The sequence below is a fragment of the Rhinoderma darwinii genome, chromosome 1, assembly GCF_050947455.1.
Source record: "Rhinoderma darwinii isolate aRhiDar2 chromosome 1, aRhiDar2.hap1, whole genome shotgun sequence".
Taxonomy (NCBI): domain Eukaryota; kingdom Metazoa; phylum Chordata; class Amphibia; order Anura; family Rhinodermatidae; genus Rhinoderma; species Rhinoderma darwinii.
In genome coordinates, this window is record NC_134687.1 from 156412503 (window position 1) to 156424641 (window position 12139).

A 12139-nucleotide genomic window follows, 5' to 3' on the forward strand; every position below is an offset into this window, starting at 1 on the left:
ACGTCACTTTTCTTAAAAAAAGAAACATGAATGAATCTGGAGCAACTGTTTGACATTGAATAATCCACAACACCTTCCATAGTTAATATTTTTTATATAATAAGAATAATATGTATTCAATGGGAACATGGGAACAAATAGAATCTAGAGTATATATCGTGATAAACATAGTTGATATAGTCATCAACAAACCTGAGACTTTCTGTATGACTTCATTGACCTCTTTCATGAAGACTTTTTGTACAAATACCAAGTGGTTCAGCAGATCAGTAGTAAGATTGTGTTCAAATGACCCAACCTGTAATTGAGATGGACAATTTATAAATGTAGGTATCTAACAGGCTAAAGAAAAAATGACTTATCTTCCATTAAAGATAGTAAAGCAAAAAACAGAGGTGTTCGGAATACCACCAAGAGCAAAGTACAAAAAAATCGAATTAAAAAAGGGCCATTTCAACAGTGCTCCTGACTAGTACAATCCTGTTTTACTTTATATACACTTTCAAAGATTAAAATGATGACAGTTGTAAACAATTAAATCCAGCACTTTTATTTATAAGATATCACTACAGAATTACAGAGTTTAAATGTGGTGGATTTGTCGCGGAGCAGATTCCATACAGAAAATCTGCACCAAGTATAATTTTCCGCTGCAGGTTTGAAAGCATGCTGCAGATTGTCAAATCCTCAGCATGCCTATTATGTTGTGGATATGGTGCAGATTTCATCCTTTGCAATGCAAAGGTTGAAATCTGCAGGAAATACACAGCAAAATCAGCAACAAAATCTAAATGTAACGCACACGACAGAAAAAAAAAAAAGCTGTCTGTTAAAGCACCCTTAATCTCATATCTATAGTTGCTAGTAAACATGAGGTAGAGAAAATGAAAAGCAGCTCAGCGATTCTTGTATAAGACAAGTTTGGCTAATACATGACTAGAGGTTATGCCAGAGCGGAGATTCAGCTGATCCGACACCACTGCTGTATAGTCACAGCCTTGCAATGCATTTCGGCTTCATCATTGTGGTATTGGGGGTGTCTGATCTCCAGGCATTGCAGTCTATTTGCATTTAGAACAAATGAAACCACTATAAATACATGCAAGAAGTTATAAATCCTCACTACAGAGTAAGTAGACCCATTTAGCTTGCCAAATGAAAACAGAGGTCTAGTTCCTCAACCTTGGTGACACAGCAGTGTAAGACATTTAAGCTTCTCACCTCAGCCACACAACGCAAGTAGTTTCCTTGTAGATAGTAACTTTGTTTAGCAGGTAGATCTTCCATACTCCAAGTCTGATCTGAACAATTGTCATGTTCTTCCATGATGTATTTACCATGCATTGTGACTGGAGGAAGATTCAGACTCGCTGATGGGGGAATTGTAGACATATCTGTAGGAGATACCTTTGACGTAAAACGCAATCTGTGATTTGGCAGCTCAAATGTAAACCTTGTTTGGGCACCTGCAACAGAAATCCAAAAAATACTTTAAACTGTGAACATTTTAAGGACATATTTTTACACCTGTATACACTATGAGATACCACACTTATGAACTATTCGCCTACTAAAAGAGGATCTTCACATGCATTATTTGCTGGAGCTATTTTGTAAGTGCATAATTTTGTAGGCAATCGGCATCCTGGAACATTTGTAATAATTTTGTACATCATCTCAAATGGCAAACAAGGCATTTTCACTCTGTCTGAGGTGTAAATGTCTACTTCTTTGTGTCTAGATACAGAAAATTATTTTTAAACATTTTCAATGCTATTACAAAGTAGGGGTAATATTTTATCAAAAACTACCCTAAGCAGTTTATGAAGATAGAAGAGGCAACCATAATAACTATAAAAGAAAACGGTTAAAATTGTTCTAAGATTTGTACCTGTCATTCCATGACTTTTCATTCTTCCCATTTTGTACTCTGCTTTAAGAGATGGTAGCAGTGCAGCCCCTATAGCAATCCCATCCAACATAGCACTAAACTTTAAGACAATAGGCTTCTTCTCCAGACCTTCTGGGAGCTGAGGAAACACATTGGTTTCAATTGGAGTTTGATTCACACTTGTGGGGGTCTTTTCAGAGAGTAACGGAGTGGCAACATCCTCTTTTGCTGGGGGCACTCTGTAAAATAGGTAGTAATAAAGATGGATTACACAGACAATATTAACACATATATCTTACTTCTATGATATGTGATTGCATGAAGTTACAGAGACAAAGCCTGAAGCGGCACTACTGAGAGATTAGTGTGGTCACTAATGCTTCCTTTAAAAAGAGAAATCATTGGTTATGTATAGGGGCGGGCGAGCGAGCGTACGTACGTACGAACGAACGAACGAACGAACGAACGAACGAACGAACGATCGCTGGTCCCCATGCTTTTGAGTCGTGACTGCAGCACATCTCCCTGTTTACACAGAGAGATGTACTACCGACTAGCGACCATTTTTTTGGCCACATCAAAGATGAGATCAGCCGATATAAGAGCGTTTGCGCATTCGTTGTCTGATCTTTGCCCTGTTTACACAGGGCAATGATCGTGAATGAGCGTACGTATGCACGCTCATTCACCTCATCATTGGCCGTGTTAATGGACCTTTATACCTTGAGTGGATTCAAATAACTGAATACATTGATCTCCCCACATATAAACACATAATTGCCACTATTCAAGGTAAAATGTATATATATTGTTGTATCTGATTAGTTGAAGCCATACAAGGTCTTCATAACAACACTGCACTAGACAGATTAAAGGACACAAGTTATCATCAATAGCTCTCAATTTAATTGTTCTGCACAGAACCAAGAGATCCGGATGAAGATGAACAATTTCTAAAGCACATTTACTGACTCACATTATCGATGGCTGCCGGATGAGGTCAGAGATTTGCTTTGAGAGCTGGTGAGAGCTGCGGACCATCATGCTGTGCAAAGTTGCTGGGTGCTGCGGAATATTTATGCTGATTGCTCCAACTTTGAACACAGCAGCGTTGCTTGTCCTCAGGCCTCTTTGAGCACTATAAAGGGCTTGAGATTTTGCAATGCTGCATTTTACCACCGTCCTGAATAATTGTAGAAGACAGATTAAAAATATTAACATGGTGCCTCCTTGTATATATGCCACAGAAAAATAAATTGTACACTCTCACATCGACACATGCATTACTAACAGTCATGCTCTTGTTTGCTTTGGTATAAGACATGACTGGAGTGGTGCAAAATGTTTTACACCAAAATGCACAATACAAATATTTTCTGCACACAATTTTATGGATTAGCTTTCTTGTTGTATGTGACTTGTGTAGAAAAAGAGGACACAAATATTGTGTTCTATCAAGCAATTGGAGGTTCTATTTCCAGCTAGAGTGGTGTCATCGGCTAGAAGCAGGTCATTTCTTATGATCTGTAATGACCAATGAGCTGTCCTAATATACTGTACAGCTTGTACTTTCGTCTAACTTCAAGAATAACATACATTAACACATAATGGGCAAATAGCTAAAGTGAGTTTGATGCTAAAATAAAAAGAAAGTTGTGATCTGTTGTTCCAAATACAGTATACTACTTTTAATATGGTTACAGTGGAGAAAGAGCCAGGATCATTTGGAAATGTTAAATAAACTGAAATCACTTGTAATCCATAACAACCTGAACGAAGTTTAAATATTTAAATGAGAGATCCACCCAAAAAGTAAAACTTCTGACACACCATATGGACATGTCAACAGATTACATATTTTATGTGGGGGTCTCCCTGATGCCAGACATCAACCTGTGGCTAGATTTCCAATTTAAAAGGTGTTTTCCCAACATAAAAAACAATGGCATATGGATAGGTTTCTGCCAGAACGGTGTGATCAACTGGAATCTAACTGTTGGGTCCCCACTGAACTTGAAAATGGGGGCCCTGTGTTTGCAGTTTTACATAAAAGTTTTATTCAGTTTGGTTAAAATACCTACCTAGTCCCAACATCTGTTTTTACCAACTACCCTAGAGATCCAAGTCTACCATGTCTATATGTTTTTTTCCTACATAAATATATCGTTCTTTCTAGTTATATGGGCCAAATCGTTACATGCACAGAAATTAGACCTCTAAAAAGGGGTGGAATGGAGCACTTAAAATCACAACACAAGATCACAACCACTGAATGAGTAATTTTCAGGACATACAGAAACTCTTGTTTGGCTGTGCTTGTTGGAGATGTAGGAAAATCCTCCAACCTGAAGATGAAAGTTCAAGAGAAAGCAAGAAGAAAACAAAAGAGAAATCAAAGAAAGATCAAACATCTATGGAAAACTGGCTGGATACAATACTGTAAACCTAACAATATAACTGGGCAGAGATCAGACAGTCACAAGATTTAAACTAGGGCTGAGGAGGGAGGTCAATGTAGAAAAAAAAGGGGTAGCCAGGTTAGAGAGGGGTCAGACTATATTGGTGGGGGGAGAAACAGAATGTGGGGAGAGGACTAGACAACAAGATAAGGAGATCCTTTCGTTACAAAACATCAGTGTAAATAAAAAGGACCGATTAATGTCAAATCACATTTCTGATAATAAAAGTGAAAAACTGACAGGCAAGTTAAAGTGTATGTTCACAAATGCCAGAAGTCTAGTGTGGTGTTATAGGTAAGAGAATCAAAAGTAGGTTACTAGGAGGTAATTTCATAACTCCCTCTGACACAGAAGATACATCTGATTTGCATAGGAAATGCAGATCTTTGGCCATCAAAGGATGTCCACTGTCTGACAAATGTTTAATTGGCTCTTTCCTCACCAAGGTGCGAGATGTGCTGATTAAGGATTTGTCACTAGGGCTGACCAAACATCCTGACCAAACATCTAAAGCTATGCAAATGGATGCCTGTGGTGTGTCTGTCTGTGGACCAGGAGAAACATGGGAGAATGGCATGGTGTTCAAAGAAAGTATGATACATCAAGGCAAACCCCGTCATAATTTATATTTGTAATGACCCACATAGCTAGTTATGATCAGGGAAAATAGCCCTCATATATATGTCAAATTCAGATCCCTACACTCAGAGGAACTACCTGGGATTGGCTATTGGCTAAAAACATGGGCCTATTATAGTGGTGTTTGATATGCCCTGGTTGGTAAATGTCTGCACAGGTGAATGCAGGTAATATTATATTTCTAGGGGATTCCTGCAAGGACACATGATCACTTTTATGTTTCTCTATAGAAATACAACTGTGTAATGGGAGGAGTACCCTTCATTATCATATGAACAGCCTCCTCTCAGTGACATCACCAGCCAGTGAACTGGAGGGAAAAAACTGGGTTTAAAATGCCATGAGAAGTGAGGGTCAGTGTCAGTCGTTGGGGATCCATATCTCGGTTGGAGTGACTGCCCATATTTTCAGCTGTCCCCACAGCCAGGATATCGCCGCTGTACATCAGTAAGGTTTTGTTCTGTTTCTTTTATCCCTTTTATTTTCATAAACTGTTTGATTGCATTGTAACTGTATGTATATTTTTTATCTTTTAATCTGACATCTATTTTATGTATTGCACTGCACTATTGTGTATTAAATTTGAAATATTTATAAGTCTCTTCCTTGTAGTCTTACGGAACTTAATCTTCCGAAGGTGAGGAACGTTACCTGTATTTTATGTTCAATTTAGATAACCTGTGTTATAGGAACTGGTGTTAAGGGAACATAGAGACTTAGGCCCCTATTGCCTAGATAAGTATAGGTGGTGGTAGCATACTGTGGTATAAATTATTGGGGTGTTGGAAACTACGGGAGTAATTTAGCATAATCCTGTCATCTAGAGTAGGTGGGCGTGGATTTATGAGGTAAATTAATAAACTCAGTAGTGTAGTTCACCCCTGTGACGTGACCTGAGATCGGCGATCGTCACATCTAGCAAGCAAAATGGGGGAGCTGGAGGCCTTGATACTGGAAGAAAATATAGATATAGTTGGTGTTGCTGAAACATGGCTGGACTCTTCACATGACTGGGCTGTAAATCTACAGGGTTTTACACTTTTTCGTAAAGACAGGACAAATAGGAAAGGTGATGGTTTATGTCTGTATGTGAGAAGTGATATGAAGGCGAGTGTGAAAGAGACAATAGTGGGTGAAGACTGTGAGGAGGTTGAAACCTTGTGGGTGGAACTAGAAAGGGAGGTAAACACTGAAAAAATTACTTTTGGTGTAATCTATAGACCCCCCAATATAACTGAGGAGATGGAAGGTCAGATATATAAACAGATGGAGCGGGCTGCACAGGCGGGTACTGTAGTGATAATGGGAGATTTTAATTTCCGGGATATTAATTGGTGTCATGGTTCGGCTTCAACTGCAAAGGGGAGACATTTCCTCAACCTGTTGCGGGAAAATTTTATGAGCCAGTTTGTGGAAGACCCGACTAGAGGTGAAGCTCTGTTGGATCTGGTCATTTCTAATAATGCAGATCTTGTTGGGAATGTCAATGTTCGTGAAAACCTCGGTAACAGTGATCACAATATAGTTACATTTTACCTATACTGTAAAAAACAAACGCAGGCTGGGAGGGCAAAAACATTTAATTTTAAGAAAGCCAATTTCCCCAGGATGAGGGCGGCAATTCAGGATATAGACTGGAAAGAACTAATGTCAAATAATGGAACAAATGATAAATGGGAGATTTTCAAATCTACTTTGAGTTATTATAGTGCAAAATTTATTCCTACAGGTAATAAGCATAAACGACTCAAATTAAACCCCACATGGCTTACACCTTCTGTGAAAGGGGCAATACATGACAAAAAAAGGGCATTTAAAAAATACAAATCTGAGGGTACAGCTGTAGCCTTTGTAAAATATAAAGAGCTTAATAAAATCTGTAAAAATGTAATAAAATTAGCAAAAATACAAAATGAAAGGCAGGTGGCCAAGGATAGTAAAACAAATCCTAAAAAATTCTTCAAGCATATAAATGCAAAAAAGCCAAGGTCTGAACATGTAGGACCCCTAGATAATGGTAATGGGGAGTTGATCACAGGGGATCAAGAGAAGGCAGAGTTACTAAATGGGTTCTTTAGCTCTGTATATACAACAGAAGAAAGAGCAGCTGATGTAGCCGGTGCCGGTGCTGTTAATATATCAGTTGATATACTGAATTGGATGAATGTAGAGATGGTCCAAGCTAAATTAAATAAAATAAATGTGCACAAGGCTCCGGGACCAGATGGGTTACACCCTAGAATTCTTAAAGAGCTTAGTTCAGTTATTTCTGTCCCCCTTTTCATAATATTCAGAGAATCTCTAGTGACTGGTATAGTGCCAAGGGACTGGCGCAGGGCAAATGTGGTGCCTATTTTCAAAAAGGGCTCTAGGTCTTCCCCGGGTAATTATAGACCAGTAAGCTTAACATCCATCGTGGGGAAAATGTTTGAGGGGCTATTGAGGGACTATATACAGGATTATGTGACAATAAATAGCATTATAAGTGACAGCCAGCACGGTTTTACTAAGGACAGAAGTTGTCAAACTAACCTAATCTGTTTTTATGAAGAGGTGAGCAGAAGTCTAGACAGAGGGGCCGCTGTGGATTTAGTGTTTTTGGACTTTGCAAAGGCATTTGACACTGTCCCCCATAGACGCCTAATGGGTAAATTAAGGACTATAGGTTTAGAAAATATAGTTTGTAATTGGATTGAGAATTGTCTCAAGGACCGTATCCAGAGAGTTGTGGTCAATGATTCCTTCTCTGAATGGTCACCGGTTATAAGTGGTGTACCCCAGGGTTCAGTGCTGGGACCACTATTATTCAACTTATTTATTAATGATATAGAGGAAGGGATTAATAGCACTATTTCTATTTTTGCAGATGACACCAAGCTATGTAATATAGTTCAGACTATGGAAGATGTTCATGAATTACAGGCAGATTTAAACAAACTAAGTGTTTGGGCGTCCACTTGGCAAATGAAGTTTAATGTAGATAAATGTAAAGTTATGCATCTGGGTACCAACAACCTGCATGCATCATATGTCCTAGGGGGCGCTACACTGGCGGATTCACTTGTTGAGAAGGATCTGGGTGTACTTGTAAATCATAAACTCAATAACAGCATGCAGTGTCAATCAGCTGCTTCAAAGGCCAGCAGGATATTGTCGTGTATTAAAAGAGGCATGGACTCGCGGGACAGGGATGTAATAATGCCACTTTACAAAGCATTAGTGAGGCCTCATCTAGAATATGCAGTTCAGTTCTGGGCTCCAGTTCATAGAAAGGATGCCCTGGAGTTGGAAAAAATACAAAGAAGAGCAACGAAGCTAATAAGGGGCATGGAGAATTTAAGTTATGAGGAAAGATTGAAAGAATTAAACCTATTTAGCCTTGAAAAAAGACGACTAAGGGGGGACATGATTAACTTATATAAATATATTAATGGCACATACAAAAAATATGGTGATATCCTGTTCCTTGTAAAACCCGCTCAAAAAACAAGGGGGCACTCCCTCCGTCTGGAGAAAAAAAGGTTTAAGCTGCAGAGGCGACAAGGCTTCTTTACAGTAAGAACGGTGAATTTATGGAATAGCCTACCGCAGGAGCTGGTCACAGCAGGGACAGTAGATGGCTTTAAAAAAGGGTTAGATAATTTCCTAGAACAAAAAAATATTAGCTCCTATGTGTAGAAATTTTTCCTTCCCTTTTCCCTTCCCTTGGTTGAACTTGATGGACATGTGTCTTTTTTCAGCCGTACTAACTATGTAATACTATGTAATACTATGTAAAAAAGATGACAACTGCTGTTTTACATTTTATATAGCAACCCGATTGCGGAAATTAAGCGCTTTGGTCCCAGGTACGCACTTTAAATTGTAAATAAAAAGTATGTATCCAAGTATTTATATTATATTTTTTAATGTGTCTATAATCTCACTGAAATAACCTAAACAAAGCTATCACCTCTATTATAGATGTAATGAGATATAAAAACGCGGTAAGCTTCCTATGGACTTAAATACCAATCAAAACGTATTTTTAATTGAACACTAAAATAGTGTACATTGTTTTAAATATTTATATTCTATCTTCAAGGGTGAAGCCTGATGCATCTTGTGAAGAACACGATTGTGTGTTCATGAAAAACCACCAACCTCTCGCTGCAAGGTCCACATATACAGTGATTGTTCCTCCGCACTAAAAAAGCTGATGCATTAGGTTTAAAATTCCTACGATCCTGATTTATAAAGGGATAGTGGGCACTAAGCAGCTAGGGAATTTCTTGATCTTCTGCTTCCATCTTCTTAACTTGGAGGAGCTACAGAGATGCCGAAGAGGCGTATTTTATATATGGAATTATTGTAACTGTCTGATTATGCCAGTGTTGAATAAAATACTTTTTGTTAAGGATCTGCCTGGCACAGCTTCTGTATCCACGCCCATAGGTAATCAGTCTGCACCTGCTTCTATGTCTGTGAGACTGACTCCATCTTCCACCACTCAGGATGGCAGGCTTAGGAGTGGGAGAGCCTATCACAGCCTGGCCAGACGGAGCTAGCTCCCGCCCTCTGTCTATTTATACCTGCCTTTCCTGTTCCTCCTTTGCTTGTGATTCTTTTCTGTTGGTTTCCTGGCCCTGCTGCAGCTTCTTGAACTACTTGTCTCTGCTTCGTATTGACCCTGGCTTACTGACTACTCTTCTGCTCTGCGTTTGGCACCTCGTACTCTCCTGGTTTGACTCGGCTCGTTTACTACTCGTGTTGCTCACGGTGTTGCCGTGGGCAACTGCCCCGCTTCCCTTTGTTCTGTGTTTCCTTGTCTGGTTGTCTGTCGTGCACTTACTGAGTGTAGGGACCGTCGCCCAGTTGTACCCCGTCGCCTAGGGCGGGTCGTTGCAAGTAGGCAGGGACTGAGTGGCGGGTAGATTAGGGCTCACTTGTCTGTTTCCCTATCCCCCGTCATTACACTTTTATTCCAAAATTATGTCAATCCTCGAATTTCACACCCACGGTTGCCAACTTTCTTTCTGGTTATTTTCTAGACAATTTAACAAGGAATATTGGACAAAAACTTTTTAGTAACAAATTGGATAAATGAATAATAAAGATAAGTAATAAAGTGTACGGCTCAGGATACCAATATAAACACATTAGCAGTATTTACTGCAAAAAAAATTGTTAATTACAATAACCTGGAAAAACACCCACAGCTTAAAAAAAACTCACTAACCCATTTATTTTCTATTAGGGACATGGGAAACAAGTCTCTTATCAAGAATTTAAAGAGGTTCTCCGCTTTAGACAATCCCTATCACAAAGTGTCCCCTTGCTGGAATTCCCAGCAATCAGCTGTAATCTTGTAGAGAAACCTGGCAGTAAGTGTTCAATTTCCCTGCAGCGCCACCACAGGAGAAATTAAGCCTTTCACAGTTCCTATTTATATCAATGGGTTGTGTGTATAATACAGGTCAGGACAGGTCCTCCAGAGTGAGACACACGCTTTGTAACCGCTTTCCACTATGGCAAAGAGATAAGGATCCTGAACAGATGAACCCCCCCCCCCTCTCGATTAATTGAGTTTTCCTTAATAGTGTATATGACGATGGGTTTTGGAAACTAGACAACCCCTTTAAGAACAAATGGCAACCCTAGTCAAACTGGCATATTAAGGACCAGACAGTATCATGTGGAAACAAAACAGTGTTAATAAACTTGAGGCATAAGTCATGTGAAAGGCTGAAAAAAAATGGTGATAATGGGGATTTTCAGATTAAATAAAAAGTTTGTAGCTTTTAGAGCTCATCCTCCCCAGGAATTGCAGTATTGTCTTTAGTGAAGTGAATCAGAACCAATTCAAAGGGAAGCTCAGATGATCTAATACTGGTCTAAATGCAGAAGGAAGCAGCTAAACTCTTCGGAATGTTCTATATTTCTGCATAAATTTGACCTAAAACTACATTACATTTTCACACAAGTCCTGAAAGTAGATAAAGAAAACCAAATCAAACAAATGAGTTAAAAATATTAGACTTAGGGCATGTTCACATCACCGTTAGCTTTCCGTTCCGGGGTTCCATCGGGTGAACCCCGCAACGGAAAGTGAAAGTGAAACCACAGCTTCCATTTCAGTCACCATTGATATCAATGGTGACGGAAAGATCGCTAATGGTTTCCGTTCGTCACCATTCCAGCAGGTTTACGGTTTTCCGACAGAATCAATAGCGCAGTCGACTCCGCTATTGATTCCGTCGTTAAAACGGAAACCTGCTGGAATGGTGACGAACGGAAACCATTAGCCATGTTTCCGTCACCATTGATATCAATGGTGATTGAAACGGAAGCTGTGGTTTCACTTTCACTTTCCGTTGCGGGGTTCACCCGATGGAAACCTCCGATGGAACCCTTGAACGGAAAGCGAACAGTCATGTGAACAGGCCCGTAGTCATTTATTTATTGAGGAAAATTATTCAATATCACATACAGTGAAGGAAATAAGTATTTGATCCCTTGCTGATTTTGTAAGTTTGCCCACTGTCAAAGACATGAACAGTCTAGAATTTTTAGGCTAGGTTAATTTTACCAGTGAGAGATAGATTATATAAAATTAAAAAAAACAAAATCACAGTCAAAATTATATATATTTATTTGCATTGTGCACAGAGAAATAAGTATTTGATCCCTTTGGCAAACAAGACTTAATACTTGGTGGCAAAACCCTTGTTGGCAAGCACAGCAGTCAGACGTTTTTTGTAGTTGATGATGAGGTTTGCACACATGTTAGATGGAATTTTGGCCCACTCCTCTTTGCAGATCATCTCTAAATCATTAAGATTTCGAGGCTGTCGCTTGGCAACTCGGATCTTCAGCTCCCTCCATAAGTTTTCGATGGGATTACGGTCTGGAGACTGGCTAGGCCACTCCATGACCTTAATGTGCTTCTTTTTGAGCCACTCCTTTGTTGCTTTGGCTGTATTTTTCGGGTCATTGTCGTGCTGGAAGACCCAGCCACAAGCCATTTTTAATGTCCTGGTGGAGGGAAGGAGGTTGTCACTCAGGATTTGACGGTACATGGCTCCATCCATTTTCCCATTGATGCGGTGAAGTAGTCCTTTGCCCTTAGCAGAGAAACACCCCCAAAACATAATGTTTCCACCTCCATGCT

General features: G+C 39.4%; 1 protein-coding gene across 7 annotated transcripts in view; it reads right to left on the reverse strand.

The window, feature by feature from the left end:
• Positions 1-12139, reverse strand: part of BLTP1 (bridge-like lipid transfer protein family member 1) — a 381561-nt gene that overhangs the window by 115782 nt on the left and 253640 nt on the right. For 6 of the 7 annotated variants that reach the window (XM_075860492.1, XM_075860493.1, XM_075860490.1 and 3 more), the window contains 5 exons: positions 4186-4236; positions 2868-3074; positions 1892-2130; positions 1222-1466; positions 193-298 (listed from right to left, as the gene is read on the reverse strand). In XM_075860492.1, the coding sequence (XP_075716607.1) occupies positions 193-298; positions 1222-1466; positions 1892-2130; positions 2868-3074; positions 4186-4236 (848 nt within the window). The remainder of the gene's footprint in view (positions 1-192; positions 299-1221; positions 1467-1891; positions 2131-2867; positions 3075-4185; positions 4237-12139) is intronic. The other variant, XM_075860489.1, reaches the window with a different exon arrangement.